This window comes from Dipodomys merriami, unplaced genomic scaffold (assembly GCF_024711535.1).
Source record: "Dipodomys merriami isolate MVZ:Mamm:240054 unplaced genomic scaffold, mDipMer1.0.p SCAF_106, whole genome shotgun sequence".
Taxonomy (NCBI): domain Eukaryota; kingdom Metazoa; phylum Chordata; class Mammalia; order Rodentia; family Heteromyidae; genus Dipodomys; species Dipodomys merriami.
Window position 1 is genome coordinate 3,952,627 of NW_027202338.1, and position 18,652 is coordinate 3,971,278.

At 59.7% G+C, this 18,652-nt stretch overlaps 2 protein-coding genes across 9 annotated transcripts; both read left to right on the plus strand.

Annotated features, from left to right (window-relative positions):
* The first annotated feature begins 4,098 nt into the window (after positions 1–4,098).
* Positions 4,099–16,635, plus strand: LOC138814291 (coiled-coil domain-containing protein 9-like). 8 transcript variants are annotated; one of them, XM_070003299.1, is made up of 15 exons: positions 4,153–4,182; positions 4,517–4,589; positions 6,520–6,586; positions 6,713–6,817; positions 8,285–8,386; positions 8,512–8,757; positions 9,591–9,674; positions 9,756–9,929; positions 11,467–11,648; positions 14,027–14,079; positions 14,192–14,327; positions 14,433–14,502; positions 14,583–14,994; positions 15,360–15,452; positions 16,020–16,138. In XM_070003299.1, the coding sequence occupies exons 3-15, from the start codon at positions 6,584–6,586 to the stop codon at positions 16,121–16,123; spliced, it is 1,764 nt and encodes a 587-aa protein (XP_069859400.1). In that variant the 5' UTR covers positions 4,153–4,182; positions 4,517–4,589; positions 6,520–6,583; the 3' UTR covers positions 16,124–16,138. The 8 variants fall into 8 exon arrangements, with proteins under 8 accessions (XP_069859408.1, XP_069859400.1, XP_069859413.1 ...); XM_070003320.1 differs by lacking the exon at positions 4,153–4,182 and adding an exon at positions 16,514–16,635 and having other exon boundaries at positions 4,425–4,589; positions 16,020–16,069; XM_070003307.1 differs by lacking the exon at positions 4,517–4,589 and having other exon boundaries at positions 4,099–4,182.
* A 569-nt stretch (positions 16,636–17,204) lies between these two features.
* On the plus strand, positions 17,205–17,910 carry LOC138814356 (putative transmembrane protein INAFM1). The gene has a single exon (XM_070003328.1). The coding sequence runs from the start codon at positions 17,248–17,250 to the stop codon at positions 17,656–17,658; it is 411 nt and encodes a 136-aa protein (XP_069859429.1). The 5' UTR covers positions 17,205–17,247; the 3' UTR covers positions 17,659–17,910.
* The last annotated feature ends 742 nt before the right edge of the window (positions 17,911–18,652 follow it).

Below are 18,652 nucleotides of genomic sequence, written 5' to 3' on the forward strand. Positions count from 1 at the left end.
ACCTGTGCATCCTGACCTCATCAACAGCAGGGGACAGAAAATTCTGCCCCATCGGGATTTAGGGGTGCCTGGTTCTTGAAGACAGAGGCTAAAGGCCCTGCACCAGATGAGAACCCAGGTCCCCCGTCCCCTTGAAGGCTAAGATGTGAGGGACCGAAAGGGCCCCCACCCCACCCCAGAACGGAGGATGTGTATGTCTGATCGTGGGAAATAAGGCTGGGGGCATCAGGCCCCAAGACGTATCCCAAGTCCTCACCATCCTGATATTGGGGAAACACAGCCCCCCCCAACAATGTCACCAGACCCCGAACTATCTAGTTCATCCAAAGATCACCACCCCGCCCAAGGCACAGGCCTGCACCTTCCTCCTCTTTGGGCCCAGCAGCTGCCCCTGAGCAGGATTCCTGACCCCAGCTATTTTCTCTTCTCCTTGGCACCGACCTCTAACCTAGGCCAGGACCCCGAACTCTGGGCTCATAGAGCCACAAGGTCCCCAAGCCCCCCCCCCAACACACATGGCAAATCCAGCCAGACTCTTAGGCTGCTGGGGGGGGGCACTGTGAGACCCCTACCCCGCCCCCCCCCCAAATGCCCAGGACTCCAGGCCTGGAAGCCCTACACTCTTAACACCACTAGTTGGCGACCATGAGGTCAAAGCTGGGAGCCCCCCAGCCTCCAGGGATCCCAAGGTGTACCTCTAGGCCACTTTCCAGAGGCCCAGGTAACCGAGTCTGCGCCCCAGGGAGCACCGGGGGCTGCAGACCCCGCTCTGGGCGCGGGGCGGTGGAGCCCAGGTGCGGTTGCCCGGGCCCTGGTACCTGGGCGGGGGGGGGGGGGGGGGGAGGGAGAGGGGGTGGGGCCGGAGGATTACTCAGCCTCCAGAATGAGGCGATGACATCATCCTGGGGTGACTAACGGCTGCGGTGGGGGGCGGGGAAGTTTACCCGGTAACAGCGCTGCTGCTCGGCCCCGCCCCCCGGAAGGACTGGCAGCGATTGCACACACATGTATACACAAACACACGTGTCTGCACAGACACACAGCACCCTCCCCCAGCACCCCTTCCCGGGGCCAGGGCGGGGCTGGTGTGTGTGTGTGTGTGTGTGTGTGGACAGTGGGCTTTGTGCATAGCAGGGTGCAACGGTGTCACTTGACTGTGCATTCGTGCAATAGGCATGCTGCACTTGTCACAATGTCCCCTGTGTGTCAAGTTGTTGTGCGTCCACGTGCGATTGTCTAAATGTGATGATGTGTGTCGGTGATTGTGTGGGTGTCTATGGTTGTGTGACACTGGGATTGTGTGCTGGTGTGTCTGAGTGTGTGATATTGGGATTGTGTGTTGGTGTGACTGTGTGTCCGTGATTGTGTGATACTGGAATTGTTGGTGTGACAGTGTGTCTGATTGTGTGACACTGGGATTGTGTGTTGGTGTGACGGTGTGTCTGTGACATTGGGATTATGTGCGACTGTGACAGTAGGATTGTGTGTTGGTGTCTGATTGTGTGACACTGGGATTGCGTTGGTGTGATGGTGTGGGAGTGCTGTGTGAAGTGTGGGTGTCCTTGTGGTTCTCACCACGCACCTGCACCAGGATTGTTACACGTTGTGGATCACATGTGTGTGCCCGTTCGGTATCTCGGTGTGGACGGTGCAGTGTGTGTGTGTGTGTGTGTGTCCCCGGGTTGTGTGTCCGCGCGTGCGCAGGGCGGGCGGTGGGGTCGGAAGGCGGGGTGTCTCCAGGCCTCCTGCCCGAGAACAGCGCTGCTGCGCGCTGATTGGCCGCCGCCTCGCCAGTCAGCGGTTCCCAATCCTGCGGTGACGCGGTAACCTGGTAACGGGCTCCAAGACCCCGCCCACCCCGCCCGTCGGGGCGCCCCAGAGGCCCCCCCTTCTTCCTCGCCCCCCCCCCCGCCTGCCGGGCCTTCCCCTGAGTCCCACCTGGGAGTCGATCCCCCATCTCCAGACTCTCCCCTCCCCATGGCCCGGGACTCGATCCTCTGTCTCCAGTCTCCATCCCGGCCCCCATGTCCCGTTTGTTTCTTCCAGCTTGCTCTGTCAGAACCATTCAGTCTCTCCATGACTGCCTCCTGTGTGTGCCTCTGCCCCCCCCATCGGTCCCTGCCTCAGTTTCCCCATCCCCTCTCTTTCCTTTCTCCCCCATCTCCCCCTCCCCTTGTCATTCTGCAGAGACAGCTAGAAGACTTTTCTCCACTTCATCCCACACGCCTAGACTTCGGGCAGCAGCCCCCCTCCGCTCTCCCGCCACGCAAGGGTAGACTTAAGGAAGGGCTCTCCTTCCCCCCCCCCTCACCCCCGGTAGACAGCACTGGGGCTTTATCGCTCGGGCCAGGCGGAGGCCCGGCGGCCCCGTGGCTTCCGGAGGCGCCCGGGCGGGCAGGATGAGCTCACTGCAAGTTGGCTAGGATTTCATCAGCTTCCTCCGCTGAAGTTGCCCCCGCTCCTCTCCCGGCTCTGGCAACGCGGGCCGATCCGCCGGGCGCCTGCTGCCCTCGTGCGGCGAGAGATGGAAATGCAGGTGTCTCGCCCAAAGCCCGCGATGGGCTCCAGGGTACCCCCGGCCACCCGGGTACGAGCGGCCACGTGGGTGCGCGGGCTACCCAGGGTGCCACCGTCCACCCGGGATACCACCGGACACCCAGGGTGCCACCGGGGTGTGCCATCTGCACACTCAAGATGCACAGTGGACCTCTGGAAGTGAAGCGAATTTTGTTGCTGGTGATGGAACCCAGGGCCTTGTGAATGCTAAACTCTGTGTGTGTGTGTGTGTGTGTGTGTGTGTGTGTGTGTGTGTGTGTGTGTGTGTGTGTGTGTTGGATCTGAGATTAGAACTCAGGGCCTGGGTGCTATCTCTGAGCTTTTGTGCTCAAGGCTGGCGCTGTACACTTGAGTCACAGCTCTACTTCCTGCTTTTTGCTTTTTGGTGGTTAATTGGAGATAAAAGTCTCATGGGCTTTCCTGGCTTCAAAGTGCTGGCCTCACCTCTCAGCCTTCTGAGTACCAGGCTTACAGGCCTGAGCCACCAGCACCCAGCTCTGTCTTTATTCAGAGTGATTGATTTCAACGACTCTCTTGCAGGGCTGTCTGGAACCAAGGGCAAGTGTTCTGTCACTGTGAGTTGCATCCCAGGTCCCAGGAGCTTATCTTTTCACCCAGTCTTGTCAAAAAGAAACAAAAAGAGTCACTCTTGGCTTCCTACTGGGTGTGCTTCAGTTTCCCTCTACAGTTGAGCCCTACATACTGCCTGTTGTCTCTCCACCGCTCTGCTGACCATGCTGGAACCTGAGAGTCTCTGCCTCGTGTTTCTGCACCCCTTCCCCGGCCTTATTTTTCCTGAAACTTTGTCACACATGCATCTGGTTTGTTCCGCGCTGCGTTTTCCTGGAGAATGCTCGCAGGCCGGCTGCAAGCCCCATCGGAGGTCAGCACAAAGTGGGTTTTCCGTGTGACTCAATTGTGGAATGAACGCCGGGTACGAGAGCACCGTCAGCGACCTCTGGTGGCCTCTGTCTTACATCGAACTTTTTTCATTCTTTCCTCCAAATGTTGCACATATATTGCATATATGTATTGCACAGATACATATTGCATACATATTATATATTGCACATATAGGTATATCTGCAGGCCCTCGTGTAACCTGACCTGCCTGGATTCGTTTTACTGTCCAGTATAAATGAACGTGAACTAACTCTTGCTGCAGAAATCTTGTCTTCTTAGAAGTCATAATAAAGATCTCCATTTATTGAGGACGAACAACGTGTCGGGCCTGGAGTCTATAGTGTGTCATGGCTTCATTCACTCAAGACACACCCACTCTCGCCCACAGGCCTTGGCACGCTGCTGCCCCTCTTGTGAGGCAACTCCCACAGTTGTGTCTTTCCTCGTGAAGGCAGAAGACGAACTAATTCTTGGGGTTCGGTGTCAGGAGGAAGCAGTCAAAGTACCTAAGTGTACCAGCTGTGCTGCTTCTCACTTCCACTAGCGGGGTGGCGATCCCTTTAAGGCTCCCGGAAGCGGGCCGGTCGGACCGGAAGTGACCTTCTTTATTTTCCCCCTCGTCATGTGGTGCGGGCAGGAAGTGACGCGCGCGGCCCGGGAGCTGCGGACGCGGAGGCAGACCGAGAGCCGGAGTCACGGACGCCGTGGGGGTCTCCGGGAGAGGTGACCGGGGGAGGTGGGCCGGGAGCGCGCCCAGAGAGGGCGGAGCCTGAGGCTTCACGTGAGAAAACCGGGAGCACGCGCGGGGGCGGGGTCAGCTTTCTCTGTGGGGGGCGGGGCCAGGACGCCCACGTGGGCAGCTGGAAGGGCGCTGGCGGGGCTGGACGTTGGCGCGTGGGCGGGGCCTCGAGCGGGGTGTCAGTTATGGGCGGGGCCTAAGGGTGTGCCCGGCGGGAGGGGCGGGGTCAGAGCTCCAGTGAAGTGCTAGGGGTGGAGGCCGGACGGTGGCCGCAAGTGCTAGAGGCGGGGCGAGAAAGTTGTCCCTGACCGGTTGTAGATTCTGCAGGTTGGCCTGGAAATCAGGGGCGGATCCGCGGGCCTGAGGTGAAGGCCAGGAGTGTAAGCACAGGGTATGTGTGTGTGGGGGGGGAGCGGGGGGAGCGGGGTGTGAGTGGGGTGTGTGGAGGGAGGAGAGGGGCGGGGCCAGGATTCTCGCTGGGCTGCTGGGGGGGTGGAGCCTGTGGGCGGGGCTAGGCGCTGACTGGACCAGGCTGGTGTAAGGGGGCGTGACCGGGGAGGGGAATTGGCCGGACAAATGAGAGGCGGCCTGGGGGCGGGGCCAGAGCAATAACTCGCAAAGCAGAGGCGGGTTGGGCTGTTGCCTTGGGAGCCAGGGTACGAGTTGGACGTGGTCGGGGGGCCCGACTGGGGAGTCTGTAGCCGGGTCAGTTTAATCACGCCAGCGTGTGGGCGTGGCCAGATGTATGGCGGGCTGGGCGTGGTTATGAAGTTTGGTGCTCGCCGGGGGGCGGGGCCGTGGCCGCGTGGTTCCCAGCGGGGTGGAAGGTCGGTGCTGGAAGCCGGGTTGCTCCTCCGGAAGTTTGGTCCCGGATAGCCAGTGTAGGGTTCACTGGGAGGCCATGTTTGGTCCATATTCGATCTGCTTCTAGGTACTCGGTCCATGACATTGTCGCAAAAAAAGAACTCGAGGACGAAAGATGGTGGCCAAGAAAGTACTAGTAAGGCAGAGCTAGGAAAGGACAGTGCACAACTAGGCCTGGGCGATCCTCAGGGCCTGGGTGCTGTCCCGTAGCTTATTTTTCTTTTTTTGTCGGTCGTGGGGCTTGAACTCTGGGCTTGGGTGCTGTCCCTCAGCTCTTCAGCTCAAGGGGAGCGCTCAAATCACCTGGCCACAGCGCCACTTCCGGCTTTCTGGTGATTTACTGGTGATCAGAATCTCATGGACTTTCCTGCGCGGGCTGGCTTTGAACCGTGATCCTCAGATCTCAGCCTCCTGAGTAGCTAGGATGACAGGCGTGAGCCACCAGCCTACTTTTTGTTTTTGTAGGGTTTTTTGTTGTTGTTGAAGAGTAGTCCTGTACCACTTGAGCCAGAGCTTCTCTCCAGGCTTTTTGGTGATAATAGGCTTAGAGATTTCCCTTCTTGGGCTGGCTTCCAATTGGGAACCTCAAATTTCAGCCTCCCAAGAAGTTAGGATTACAGGTGTGAGCCACTGTGCCTAGGTTGCTAGTGATTTTGGAGCTGTAGTCTCCCAAATTTTTCTACTCAGATTGGCCTCCAGCTGAGATCCCCTGATTCCTGGCTTCCAGGGAAGATAAGTAGCAGGTGGGAAACACTGTTGTCAGGCTTCCTGTGTGGGCTGAACCAAGCTGTTCATTAATATTTATCTCTGAATCCAGGGTCACATTTCCCAGGCCTCCTTTCCTGTGAACTGCTCTGCCTTACTTCTAGAAGCTGATGTGCAGCTTGGGAGGAAGGGGTGTAGGTAGCTCTCTCTCTCTCTCTCTCTCTCTCTCTCTCTCTCTCTCTCTTTTTTTTTTGGTCAGTCATGGGGCTTGAACTCTGGGCCTGGGCCTTGTCCCTGTACCCTTCACCTCAAGGCGAGCGCTCTACTACTTGAGCTACAGCGCCACTTCTGGTTTTCTAGTGGTTTATTAGAGATAGGAGTCTCACGGTCTTTCCTGCCCGGGCTGGCTTTGAACTACGATCCTCAGATCTCAGCCTCCTGAGTAGCTAGGATTACAGGCATGAGCTCCTGGCTAAGGGGTGTAGCTCTCTTGAGATCTGGTTCTGTGCTAAATGTGCCCTTACAGGCTGGGCAGGCATAGCTAGTAGCATGGTGAGAGTTTAAAATTGGGTGGAACAAAAGGCAAAGGGGTGGAGTCACCGTTGCCCAGGAAAGGGAATGGGAGTGAGGGCTAGAATTGTCTTGGGTTATAGGTGTTTTTGTGCCTGTGGGTGTGAGGAGCTCTAGTTAAGGAAAGAATGGAGCTGATTTGGGGTACTGCTGGCTTTAGTTTGCTGATCCTCTATCCTCAGGAGCCCTCAGTGGTGATCCAGATTCTGTGAAGCAGCTTACTGGGACCCTGGCTCAGCCAGCCAAATGGTGAGCTGGGAAGTGGGCAGGCTATATTGAGCATGGGAGGGAGATGTGGGAGGGTGAGAGCTTGGATTGAGGAGCCTTGGCCACTTAGGACTCTCCTTCCATCCCTCAACCACCTGCTGATCTCAGGCAGCCACGCTGGATTTGAAATCCAAGGAGGAGAAGGATTCAGAGTTGGACAAGAGGATCGAGGCCCTTCGGCGGAAGAATGAGGCCCTCATCCGGCGCTACCAGGTGCCCTAGCCCCATCCTGGGAGACCCCACCCCCTCTCCTCCCCGCAGTGAGTTTTTCTCACCTCTCCCTTCCTTACAAGCTTCTCATGGCTCACTATCACTGTTGGGATGAGTGCCGTAGGCCTGGCCTGGCATCCTTCCTTCATCCCATCTCTCATTCATTCATCACAACTGCTCACTGGCTCCCTGGCTGAGAGGGTGCCTAGGATCAGCTGTGACTGACAGGCCTCAGGCTTTCCTTCCAGGGCTCCACGGGCAGGGAGACAATCCTGCCCTCAGTTGGTGTCAATCTCCAGGGTACCCCGTGGGCATGGCTGGGATGAGGGATTTCAGGGGAGGGCAGAGGGCACTGTCCCCTCTAGCCTAGGGGTATTTTAGGGAGAGCTTCCTGGAAGAGGAGGTGCAGAGGCCTGATGAGTGAGTAGATAGCAGACAGTCGCAAAGGAGAGGGGAACAGTTCAGATAAAGGAAATAGTATAGACACAGGTTTGGATTGGAGAGCAGGCTGGAGTTTCAAGTTGAGGCCCTCAGTTTGGGAAACTGATGTAGAGATTTAGTGGGGGGAGGGAAGGGCAAGTAGGCCCTGGGTTCCAAGGGTGTTAGGGTGTCATGGAGAGCTTTGGCAGAAGCGAACCCAACTCAATAGCTTTTTGGGGACTGTCCTCTGGTTGCTGTGTGGTGGATGGGAGGAGGTGACCACTGGAGACAAGAAAGCAAGGAAGAAATGCCAGGCTCAGCTGGGCTGTGGAGGGAGAGAGGGAGGAGGGTAGGCCCAAGAGTTGGTGTGTGTTGGGGTGGGCCCTGGGAAGAGGTGTGGGCTTCATTGACTCATTCGTCACGTGTTCATTCATTGAAACCTCTGAAGCATATCGCATGCCGGGTGGCAATGTAGCCTTGGGGATGCATCTGGAAGCGAGTGTACCGATGGGTGCAGAGCCGGGCAGCAAGGGACACCCTCTCCCTGAGAGGGGACATTTGAGTTGAGATCTGAGTGTGGTGGCATGGGGTGAAAGGACAGAGCGAGCCTCGCGCCAGTGGCTCAAGCCTGTAATCCTAGCTACTCAGGAGTCTGAGATCTGAGGATCGCGGTTCAAAGCCAGAAAACCAGAAGTGGTGCTATAGCTCAAGTGGTAGAGCTCCTGCCTTAAGCTGAAGAGCTGAGAGACAGCACACAGGCCCAGAGTTCAAGCCCTATGACTGACAAACAAACAAACAAACAGATTGAACAGCTGGTGCAAAAGTCCTGCGGCAGGTTTGAGCCTGGTTTGTTCACAGTGAGAAGGCCAGGATAAGATGAAGTGAAGGCTGTGGGCTGCTGGGGGGGAGGGGGGAGGAGGTTGCCAGACTGGTTGGTGGGGCATATGCTGGGCTCAGCTCTGAGAAAGGCTGGGGCCACACTCAGGAACTCTCAGGAGCTGCAGGAGTGCAGCTGGTGGATGGAGCCCTGACTCCCAGTGCTACTTGCAGGAGATCGAGGAGGACAGGAAGAAGGCTGAACTGGAGGGGGTAGCCGTCACAGCACCCCGGAAGGGCCGCTCACTAGAGAAGGAGGATGCGGTGGTGGACGTGGTGAGCCATCCAAGGATTGGGAGGGTCTAGCTGCCCAGACTTGAGGGGGCCTGACTGCCCCTTCCCCCCCGCCCTATCCTTTTCTCCCTGCCCTGTCACAGTGCTTCTCCCTCCTCCTCTTCCAGGAGAAGAGCCTGGGCCCCCCTCGGAGGTCTCCTGGAGCCCCTCGGCCCTCAGGGGCCAGCAGGGGAGGTCGGCCTCCCCTACGGCAGGGAGGTCGGGCAAGCCTGGGCCGGGGATCCCATGGCTGGGAAGACAGTTCTGGGGAGCAGCCTCGAAGGGCTGGAGGCCGAGGCCAGAGGGGCCGGGGTCGGGGCTCCCCTCATCTCTCAGGAGCAGGAGACGCTTCAACCTCTGACCGCAGATCGAAGGTAGGAGGTTGGAAGGTGGAAGCTGCCATTTTTTGCATCTTAGTCCTCCACACTGAGCACTCGTTCCTTCCCCTCCTGGCTGGTGTAGTGTTCCCAGCGGGAGATGGAGAGTTCTAGAGAGTCCAGGCTGCATGGGAGGAATGTTTCTAAAAAAAGCCCAAATAAAATAAGTGGAGCCAGGCACCGGTGGCTCATGTCTGTCATCCTAGCTACTCAGGAGGCTGAGATCTGAGGATCTCAGTTCAAAGCCAGCCCAGGCAGGAAAGACCTTGAGACTCTTATCTCCAGTGAACCACCAGAAAACCAGGAGTGGCACTGTGGCTCAAGTGGTAGAGTTCTCGCCTTGAGCTGAAGAACTGAGGGACAGCACCCAGGCCCAAAGTTCAAGCCCCATGACCGAAAAGACAAAACAAAAAAAGGCTGAACTTCATGGAGGGGCAGTGGTGGGTGGAGGGATGGATGACGTCACCCTGGGGCACCTGTGGTAGGCCCTTTGCCCTGGCGGATGTGGTCCAGATGAATGTGGGCTCTTGGTGTCCACCTAGGGAGGTGAGGACTGAGGCCACACCCGCCGCCCCTGGCCGCCTGCTGGGAAGGGCCCAGCTCTTCTGGGAAAGGGAGGGCGGGTTCCAGGCAGCTCCTTCCTCCCAGGTGACTGTGGCACTGATCCCTGCAACTTCAGCTGTTTGCCAGACTGTCAGATTGACCTCCTTGTGAAGGGACAAGGTGACAGGGATGGGTGATGTCCTGAGGGGACCCAGTGCACTGGGCTGGGTCCCCTCCCCCTGCGTAAGTGGTCCTTCCTGATGCCTGGCACCCTCTCTGTCCCCCAGGAGTGGGAAAAGCGACGCCGACAGAACATTGAGAAGATGAACGAGGAGATGGAGAAGATCGCCGAGTACGAGCGGAACCAGCGGGTCAGTGCTGTGGGCCAGGGTGGGCAGAGCGCTGGGCCCCTGGGCCTGGGCTCCCTTGCCAACCCTGCCACTGTGTCACAGGAAGGGGTGCTGGAACCAAACCCAGTGCGGAATTTTCTGGACGACCCCCGACGTCGCAGTGGACCCCCGGAGGAGCCTGAGCGGGACCGTCGGGAGGGCAGCCGCCGTCACGGGCGCAACTGGGGGGGCACCGACTTTGAGCGGGTGCGCTGCGGCCTGGAACAGGAGCGGCAGGTGGGTGCCAGCAGCGGGGGCTCTGCAGTGCTCACCCGGGCATCCAGGTCATTAGGTTTCTGGGCAGAGCGGGGCTGGCTCTGAGCTGGGATTGTGTCCTAGGAGGGCAGGGGTAGGCGAAGGCTGGGCTAGGGAATGGGAGGGTGGGAGAGGGGGAGAGAGAGAGGTGGGTGCTCCCCCCCTCCCCACTTCTGCATTCATACAGTTTGGCCTGGTTTGGGAGTGTCTTCTTACTGATGTGATGTTCCTGTTATTTACCAGGCACGAAGGAGTGTCAGGCACCATTTTAGTTTATTTATGATTTATTTATTTTTTGTTGGTCATGGGGCTTGAACTCTGGGCCTGGGCTCTTCAGCTCAAAAGCTCTACCACTTGAGCCATAGCTCCACTTCTGGTTTTCTGGTGGTTCATTGGAGATAAGAGTCTCACGGACTTTCTTGCCTAGGCTGGCTTTGAACCGCCGATCCTTAGATCTCAGCCTCCTGAGTAGCTAGGATGACAGGGGTGAGCCACTGGCACCTGACTGTCATTTTTTTTTTTTGGGGGGGGGGGGTCTGGTTGTGGGGCCTGGGCGCTGTCCCTTGAGCTCTTCAGCTCAAGGCTAGCGCTCTACCACTTGAGCCACAGTGCCACTTCTGGCTTTTTTCTTTTTTTTTTTATGTCGGTCGTGGGGCTTGAACTCTGGGCCTGGGCGCTGTCCCTAAGCTCTTCAGCTCAAGGCGAGCACTCTACCACTTGAGCTACAGCGCCACTTCCGGTTTTCTGGTGGCTTATTGGAGATAGGAGTCTCACGGAGACCTGCCCAGGCTGGCTTTGAACCGCGATCCTCAGATTTCAGCCTCCTGAGTAGCTAGGATTACAGGCGTCAGGCACCAGCGCCCGGCTGGCTTTTTTCTTTTTTGCTTATGTGGTGCTGAGGAATCGAACCCAGGGCCTCAGGCATGCAAGGCAAGCGCTCTACCACTGAGCCACCTTCCCAGCCCTGACTGTCATTTTATTTTATTTTATTTTTTTGGGTCCGGTCGTGGGCCCTGAACTCTGGGCCTGGGCACTGTCCCTCAGCTCTTCAGCTCAAGGCTAGCGCTCTACTTGAGCCACAGCACCACTTCCGGCTTTTTTCTTTTTGCTTATGTGGTGCTGAGGAATCGAACCCAGGGCCTCGAGCATGCAAGGCAAGCGCTCTACCATTGAGCCACCTTCCCAGCCCTGACTGTCATTTTAATTTGGGCATATAGACCTTTTCCTTGTCACCGAGCCCCCGGCCCCAGGCACTATTTTGGTGGCTGAGCATCAGTTTAAGGCAAAGCTCCTCCCTGCTGGAGCTGGCCCATAGGAGGCATGGGTGAAAATCTAGGGGGTGGGCACAGCTGGGTGAGGGCAGGGCACTGCCCAGCACAGATGGGGGGACCTCTAGGAGGCCACCTGCTGGTGCCATCACTTGTCACCTTTCCCTGTATGCATCTGGCATCCACTTGGGTGTCTGGGGGGCCAGGGCGGGCAGTGGGGACAGGCGATGACTGTGTATGACCGGGAGCAGGGCCGCCGGGCTGGCCTGGGCGGGGCTGGCGACATGACACTGTCTATGACCGGCCGAGAGCGCTCAGAGTACCTGCGCTGGAAGCAGGAGCGGGAGAAGATAGACCAGGAGCGGCTGCAGCGACACCGCAAGCCCACGGGCCAGTGGCGGCGCGAGTGGGACGCGGAGAAGACAGACCGCATGTGAGTCTTCGCTGCCCCTTCGGCCTGGGGTATATGATGGATGGCTCCCGGAGGCTTTCCTGCAGGGTGGTGGTTCCTATGGCTGAGACATTGAGCTCAGGGTCCCCGGATGCAGCTTCCCAGGCTGGTGGAGCGCAGGCGTCCAGTCTGTGTCTACAGCACAGGCTGCAGGCATGAGAACTTCCAAGGCCCCAGAGATGGAGAGGGCAAAGCCTCAGGTTACAGGTCCTTTTTTTTTTTTGGTTAGTTGTGGGGCTTGAACTCTAGGCCTGGGCGCTGTCCCTCAGCTCTTCAGTGAAGGCAAGTGCTCTACCACTTGAGCTACAGTGCCACTTCCAGTTTTTTGAGTAGTTTGTTGAAGATAAAGAGTCTCATAGCCTTTCCTGCCTGGACTGGCTTTGAACTGCGATCTTCAGATCTCAGCCACCCAAGAAGCTAGTATTAGAGGTGTGAGCCATCGGCACCTGGAGCCGGTCCTTATTGATATCCCTTCGTAGGCTTTTCTGGAACCTTCTGGGTGAACACATTCCATGTGGGTTCATTAAAGGGTTGAGGCCGAGGACAGTGGTCACTCGGGGAGACACCTATCCTGATATTGGCTGTCCTGGTAGCCAGTGGGGGGTGACCTTGGCCACACGTGGATGTCTTTGGTGGTGGGGCATTGCCCATAGTGGCAATGGCCTCACCCCTACCCATGGCCTGGCCCCTCTATCCTGGAGCCCCACACAGCTCCCAGCTTCACCTGGCCTCCTTCCAGTGTCCTGTCCTTAAGTCTGTCTCAGGAAGCATCCCACCAGACTTGCAGCAAGGCTGTCAAGAGTGTCAGCCTGGGGGCTGGGAAGGTGGCTCAGTGGTAGAGCGCTTGCCTTGCATGCCTGAGGCCCTGGGTTCGATTCCTCAGCACCATATAAACAAGAAGAAAAAAGCCAAAAGTGGCGCTGTGGCTCAAGTGGTAGAGCGCTAGCCTTGAGCTGAAGAGCTGAGGGACAGCGCCCAGGCCCAGAGTTCAGGCCCCACGACCAGACCCCCTTCTTCCCCCCCAAAAAAAGAGTGTCAGCCTGGCAGAAGCTTTTGGAAGAGCTGACTACGTTTCAGCCCACCCTGTCTGCACTGCTGGGGCTTGTCATGCACTGTAATCCTTTTCCATGGGCTCTGGCTAAAGGAGAAGAAATTCTATTTCTTTGCCTGGCTTGGGGAGCCCTTTTTGGGGGTTTGTGAGCTAGTTTGTTGCACAGAAACTGTAGCTGACCTTTTGATGAAATGTTCTCTGGGTTAAGGATGAGCCAGTGGCTCATGTCTGTAATTCTAGCTACTCAAGAGGCTGAGATCTGAGGACTGCGGTTCAAAGCCAGCCTGGGCAGAAAAGTCTACAAGACTCTAATCTTCAATTAACTACCCCCACAGCTGACCACCAAAATTTTTTTTTTTTTTGATTAAAAAAATAGGGCTGGGAAGGTGGCCCAGTGGTAGAGTGCTTGCCTAGCACACATGAAGTCCTAGGTTCGATTCCTCAGTACTACATACACAGAAAAAGCTGGAAGTGGTGCTGTGGTTCAAGTGGTAGAGCATTAGCCTTGAGCAAAAGAAGCTTAGGGACAGTGCCAGGCCCTGAGTTCAAGCCCAGGACTGGCAAATTAATTAGTTAAAAATTAAATATGAGGGAAGAAGCTGGTAGTGGTGGCTCATGCCTGTAATCCTAGCTACTCAGGAGGCTGAGATCTGAGGATTGTGGTTCAAAGCCAGCCTGGGCAGGAAAGTCTGTGCGACATTTCCAATTAACCACCAAAAAGCCAGAAGTGGCGCTGTGGCTTAAGTGGTAGAACACCTGAGCAAAAGAGCTGAGAGAGGGCAGGAGGTCCTGGAAAGAACTGTTTGTGTTTTCCTGTGTGTGCCTTGATTTCATCAGTACTATTGTGAGGCTGTCTTCTGTGGGTTCTAGGGATGGGTATACAGCTGTGGCTTCATGAACTTGGAGTGCACTGGCAAAGTGAAACCACCTAGGATAGGTTGTAAGAACATGAGGCAGAGGAAGGACATGGAGTTAGGTGATAGGCCTCACGCAGGTAAAGGAGACATGGGAAGACTATTCTGGGAGCAGCAGATGCAAAGGCCCTGAGACAGAGAAAGTGTGGTGGGAGAACCTACTTAGGTGGTAAAGTGAGCGTGACAGGAGCTGGGGAGCATCCTGTCCTTTGCCATGGTCTCTGGTAAAGAATTTTGGGGTGCAAGTTCTGAATTTTTGACATTAGGTTTGCCTCTCCTCTGTAGGTCCATCCTGTCCCTCGTTCCATTAGTGAGCCCTTCTGGTTGATTTCTAACCCTGGCCTGTTGCCTAGTTTCCCAACCACCTGCTGACCCTCATCTTCCTCTTTTCCCAGGTTCAAGGACGGCCCGCCCCCTGTGCACTCCCATGAAGCTACCCACCGTCACGGTGAGTGCCGAGTGCGCATGGCTGGCCCCAGAGAGCCACTGTGCTGCCAGGGTGGTGGGCACACGCTTTGGCCACGCCCTTCTCTCCTAACCTCTTCTGGCTTCTGTCCTAGATGATCAGGCCTGGACCCGGCCCCCAAAGCCCCCCACATTTGGGGAATTTCTTTCACAGCATAAAGCTGAGGTCAGCAATCGCAGGAGAAGAAAGAACAGCCGACCCCCGGCCAAGGCAGCACCCCGTGCCTACAGGTGGGGCCGCCCTTCCCGAGCATGGTCCACTGCCTGCTCCCCGTCCCTTAGTGGGAGAGGTAGGAGGCCCCCACCTGGGCCTCAGCTACTTTCTGTCCCTTCCAGTGACCACGACGACCGCTGGGAGATGAAAGAGGCAGCAGGGTCCCCTGCCCCGCAGGAGCCCCCTGTGCAGGTAAGGGGGGAGCAGGTGTATGTGTATATGGGGGTGTCCAGGGCCCACAGCAGGTCCCTGATGCACCTGTGTTCCCACAGCCTCCCGAGACCCAGGCCCCTGTCCACCGGCCGCCTGAGGATGAGGGCGAGGAGGACGAGGGCCAGGAGGAGGAGGAGGACCTCGGGGTTGAGGAGGATGAAGAATGGGAGGATGTGAGTGAGGACGTGACTGAGGATGAAGAGGAGGAGGAGGAAACTGAGGAAGAAGAGGGTACTGAGGAACCGGAGCAAGCCCAAGCCCAAGACCACTCGATCCTGGAGGCTGAGCCCACAGGGGACCCCACCCCAGACCAGGCTGACCCAGCACCTTCCAGGCCCCATCAGCCCCTGCAGCCCCAGGAACTGGAGGAGCCCCAGGAGCCAGGGGAGCCCGAGGAGCTCTCCCCAGCCCCAGCCACGCCTTCCAGCCCCTTCTCGACACTCACCAGCCACCAGCCCGTGCCTGACTGGGGTGAGGAGATGGAGCTGAAGTCTCCCCGGGGGGCCCACCTGCCTGACACCCTCTCTCCTGGTGAGGCCTGGCCTTCTGGGAATGCATGAAGCTGGCTGCTGTGTGTGCATGAAGGGTGTGGCAGGCCCCAGCACCCCATGTGCCCCGTTGCCCTGGTGGCCCTGGGGCTGGCGGCTCCCAGAGCCTGCCCTGCTTGTTCAGAGCTGCTACCTCCCCAATAAAGAGTTCACATCTCCAAGTGACCTTCCCCCAGTGTGTCCTTCAACCCCAGCAGCTCCCCAGCCCTCCCCCCCCCCCCCCCCCCCCCCCCCCGGTGTAGTGCTGTTTGGAGGGGAGGGGGCTTGACTGGGCCTCCCCTTCCCCAGGAGGCGACCCTCCAGCACCTGCCTCCCTGGAGAGTGGGCCCAGCCTCCCAGGAGCCCCGAAAGCTGAAGAGGAGGGGTCTGAGGCGACTCCAGGTGGGGGACACATGGTGTGGTGGGGGTGAAGGGGGGTGGGGAGGACTGTGGGACCAGAGGTGGGGGGGGGCTGGAGTAGGTACCAGGACTAGGTGGGAATTCCATGGCTGGCATCTAACGAAGGCAAAGGATGGTGCGAGGAGGCTTTTGGGAAGTCAGAAAGGGTGCTCCTGGGGCTAGGCCCTCCGGGAGGAGGGGGGCAGAGTAGCTGGTTTAGGATGAGCAGAATTGGTTTTAGGGTGCAGCCCAGTGGGCAAGACCCAAAATGCAGAGTTGGGATTGTGGTTCCCTGAGTGTGGAAGCAAGAGGCTCAAGCGGTGACCCTCTGCTGATGGTCTGGGAGGAGGGGGCGCGAGGGCTCTGCGAGGCTGGCTTGGGAGGGGCTGGTTAGGACTGTGAAGTGGTTCCCAGGGCAGTTTGGGGGGCTGGGCCCTGCCGGAGCCCACTAGGTGCCTGACGGTGAACTCCCTTCACCCCGTCTCCCCAGTTGTAGTCAGGGTTATATTGCTTCGTGGGGGGGGGGTTGGTAGGCTGTCCTCACCGCTGAGCGCCCCCTCTCTCCCCCAGAGGCGGGCCCCGAGGGCCAGGAGACCACCGAGATCACGGACTTCCGCAGGGTGCGTTTTTGCAGGGTGGTGGCTGCCGCTTCGCCCCCGGGGGCCGCCCGCTGACCGGGCCTGCCCGGCCACCCGCCCGCCCGCAGGACCACCAGGCCCCGCACTAACCGCACCCGCTGCCCGCTCCTCTGCTTCTGCCGCTGCCGCCTGGACAGGGTTAAGTGTGAGGGGGCGGCGCCAGGGCCTTGCCCAGCGAGTGGAGTGAGCCCTGGGGCCCGGTGCGGCCCCACGGCCGCTGACCGGACAGGCCAGACGTGGAAGGACCCGAACTGCCCGGCGCCGCCGCGAGCTCTCCAGCCGTGCCGTGCAGTGCGTGCCGTGCCGTGCCGTGCGTGCAGTGCCGGGCAGGCAGTGGCTGTGCTCGCGGGCTTTTCCGTGGTGGAAGAGGTGGGGTGAAGGGGCCTTCCCGCACCCCCTGACTCTGCTCCCCTCCCCCTTCCGCAGGCCACCCCGAATTCCTGAAGACGCTGCTGGGCCTGGTGCGGAGGGGGCGGGCCGAGGGGGTGACTGGCTCTGCAGGCTGTGCTCTTTCCAGGAACCCACTGAGACCCCAGGGCCCCCGGGAGCGGGAGAGAGCGAGGGTGGGTGCTGGAGGTGCAGGGGGCAGGGGCCTGGCTGGGGCGAGGGGTGCAGCTGGAACCCCGCAGGCCCAGGGTAGACTGAACACCTGGGGTGGCAGGAGGTGAGGAACCCAGGGTGCCGCTGCTGGGGGCGGGGCTACGGAAGCGGGCAGGACCTAAGATCAAGGGGGCGGGGCTAGAAGAATGGGCGGGGCTTCGGGTAGCAGGTTTAGATGGGGTTCCCAGCTCTGGGCCGGGGCTGGGTCCCAGGGCTGGAGGACAGCTCAGTGCTGGAGAGGACAGTGCCTGACGGATTGTGAAGGGAATCTCAGCCGGGAATGAGCACGTGGCCAGGCTCGGATGGAAACCCAAAGGCACCGGCGAGGAGACGGGACGAAGCCCCCGGGCTTCAGAAAGGGGCGGGATTAAGATTTGGGGCGTGGCCGGTACGAGGAGGTGGGGTCAGGGCTTTCATTTGGTGATTGGCCGGAGGCGGGAAGGGCGTGTCCACGGATAGGGAGGCCCGCCCTCTGGGCGTGGCCACGCAGGGCGGGGGGGCGGGCCTCGGGCGTGGGCGGGGCCTCGCGGGCGGCCGCGCGGGCGGAGTGAGCAGCCGCGATGCGGGGCACGAGCTGCGTGGGCGGCGGCGGCGAGAGCCCGGGCGGCGCGGGACTGAGCGAGGGCCCGCGGGGCCGGTGGCTGCGCCTGGCCCCGGTCTGCGCCTACTTCCTCTGCGTGTCGCTGGCCGCCGTGCTGCTCGCCGTGTACTACGGTCTCATCTGGGTCCCCGCGCGGCCCCCCGCGGGCCCCGGCGGCCCCGCGCCCAGCGCGCCGCTCCCGCCGTGCGCCGCCCGCCCCGGCGCGCCGCCGCCCGCCCCCGCCGCCGTCTCCTGCCTCCTGGGGGCCCCCGGCGGGCCGCGACCCCAGCTCGAGCTGCCGCGGAGCCGCCGCCGCCGCCGCCGAGACCCCGGGAGCCGCCCGACGCCTGGAGGAGCGCCCGGGGCCGCGGGGGGCGCAGGACCCGGGTAACCTCCCGCCCACCCTGCGGGGCCGGCCCTCCTCCGGAGCCCCGGGGCACCCGCCCAGCGCCCGAGCCCAGCGTCCCCGGAGCCGTCATCCCGGAGCAGCGGAGCGGCGGGGCCCGCTGCGGCCCATCTCCGACCCCGCGGGGCTCCTGATCCTACCCCGGGGGGGCTTCTCGGCCCGGAGCCCGCAGCCGGGGGGCCGCTCCTCTCCCCGTCTCCACCACAGCCATCTGCAATAAACTCCAGCCTCAGCTGCTTCGCCGTGTTTGTGTTGTCTCTGGGAAATCCTTCCTGCAGTCAGACCCCAGGCCCCCCGCCCCCCTCTTTCCCAGGGGTCCCCGTGCTTCCCTCACCCTCCTCGCGGCTTGAGCAGGGCCACTGAAGGTCAGTGACAGGCGGGCCTGGGGAAGGGCTGTGTACAGCCAGAGCATGGGGGACAGTTGGCCTAAAGCCCCGGGCCGTGTCACATGCCCTGTCCCCTCCTCCTCCTCCTCCTCTCTCCTTTGGAAGCCACTGTTTGGATTCCCCAGGGATATTAAGGCAGCCCATAGCGCTGCCAGCCAGGGGCCTCTCCCTGCTACCTCCAGTGCCCCTCATTTTGCGTTTCCAGCCCCAGGGTCCCCGTTCCTCCTCCTTGTGGCTGTCTGGATGCACCCTGTCTCCTTCCACCTTTTTCTCTCGCTTGGCTGTCCACGCAGTTCTTCTTAGTTGTGTCCTGGTCTCTACCTCCAGCTCCTCCTCCCACCTGTCCTTTCCACCCTTCCTTTCCCGTGTCTCCCCAGTCTCAGCCATGCTACACTCCTGTGCTGCACAAGCCTCCCTTCCTGATCGTGTGTCTCCTAGAGGTTGGGGGCTGCAGGGAGCAGCGGGCACCCCTCTGTACGGCTGGTCTGCTAAGCCAGGCAGAGGAATAGTAGCTGGTGTGAGGCATACTGCATGTCTTCCAGACCCAGGGTATTTTCAACTTAAAATGGGTTTGTGGGAGAGGTCTCTTGATT

Excerpts from the sequence above, each read along its gene's own strand:
- LOC138814291 (XM_070003307.1), top strand. Across the intron at positions 6,818-8,284 it reads CCCTCATCCGGCGCTACCAG|GAGATCGAGGAGGACAGGAA; the intron begins GTGCCCTAGCCC and ends TGCTACTTGCAG. Across the intron at positions 9,930-11,466 it reads GCCTGGAACAGGAGCGGCAG|GGCCGCCGGGCTGGCCTGGG; the intron begins GTGGGTGCCAGC and ends GACCGGGAGCAG.
- LOC138814356 (XM_070003328.1), top strand. The coding sequence starts at position 17,248 with ATGCGGGGCACGAGCTGCGTGGGCGGCGGCGGCGAGAGCCCGGGCGGC.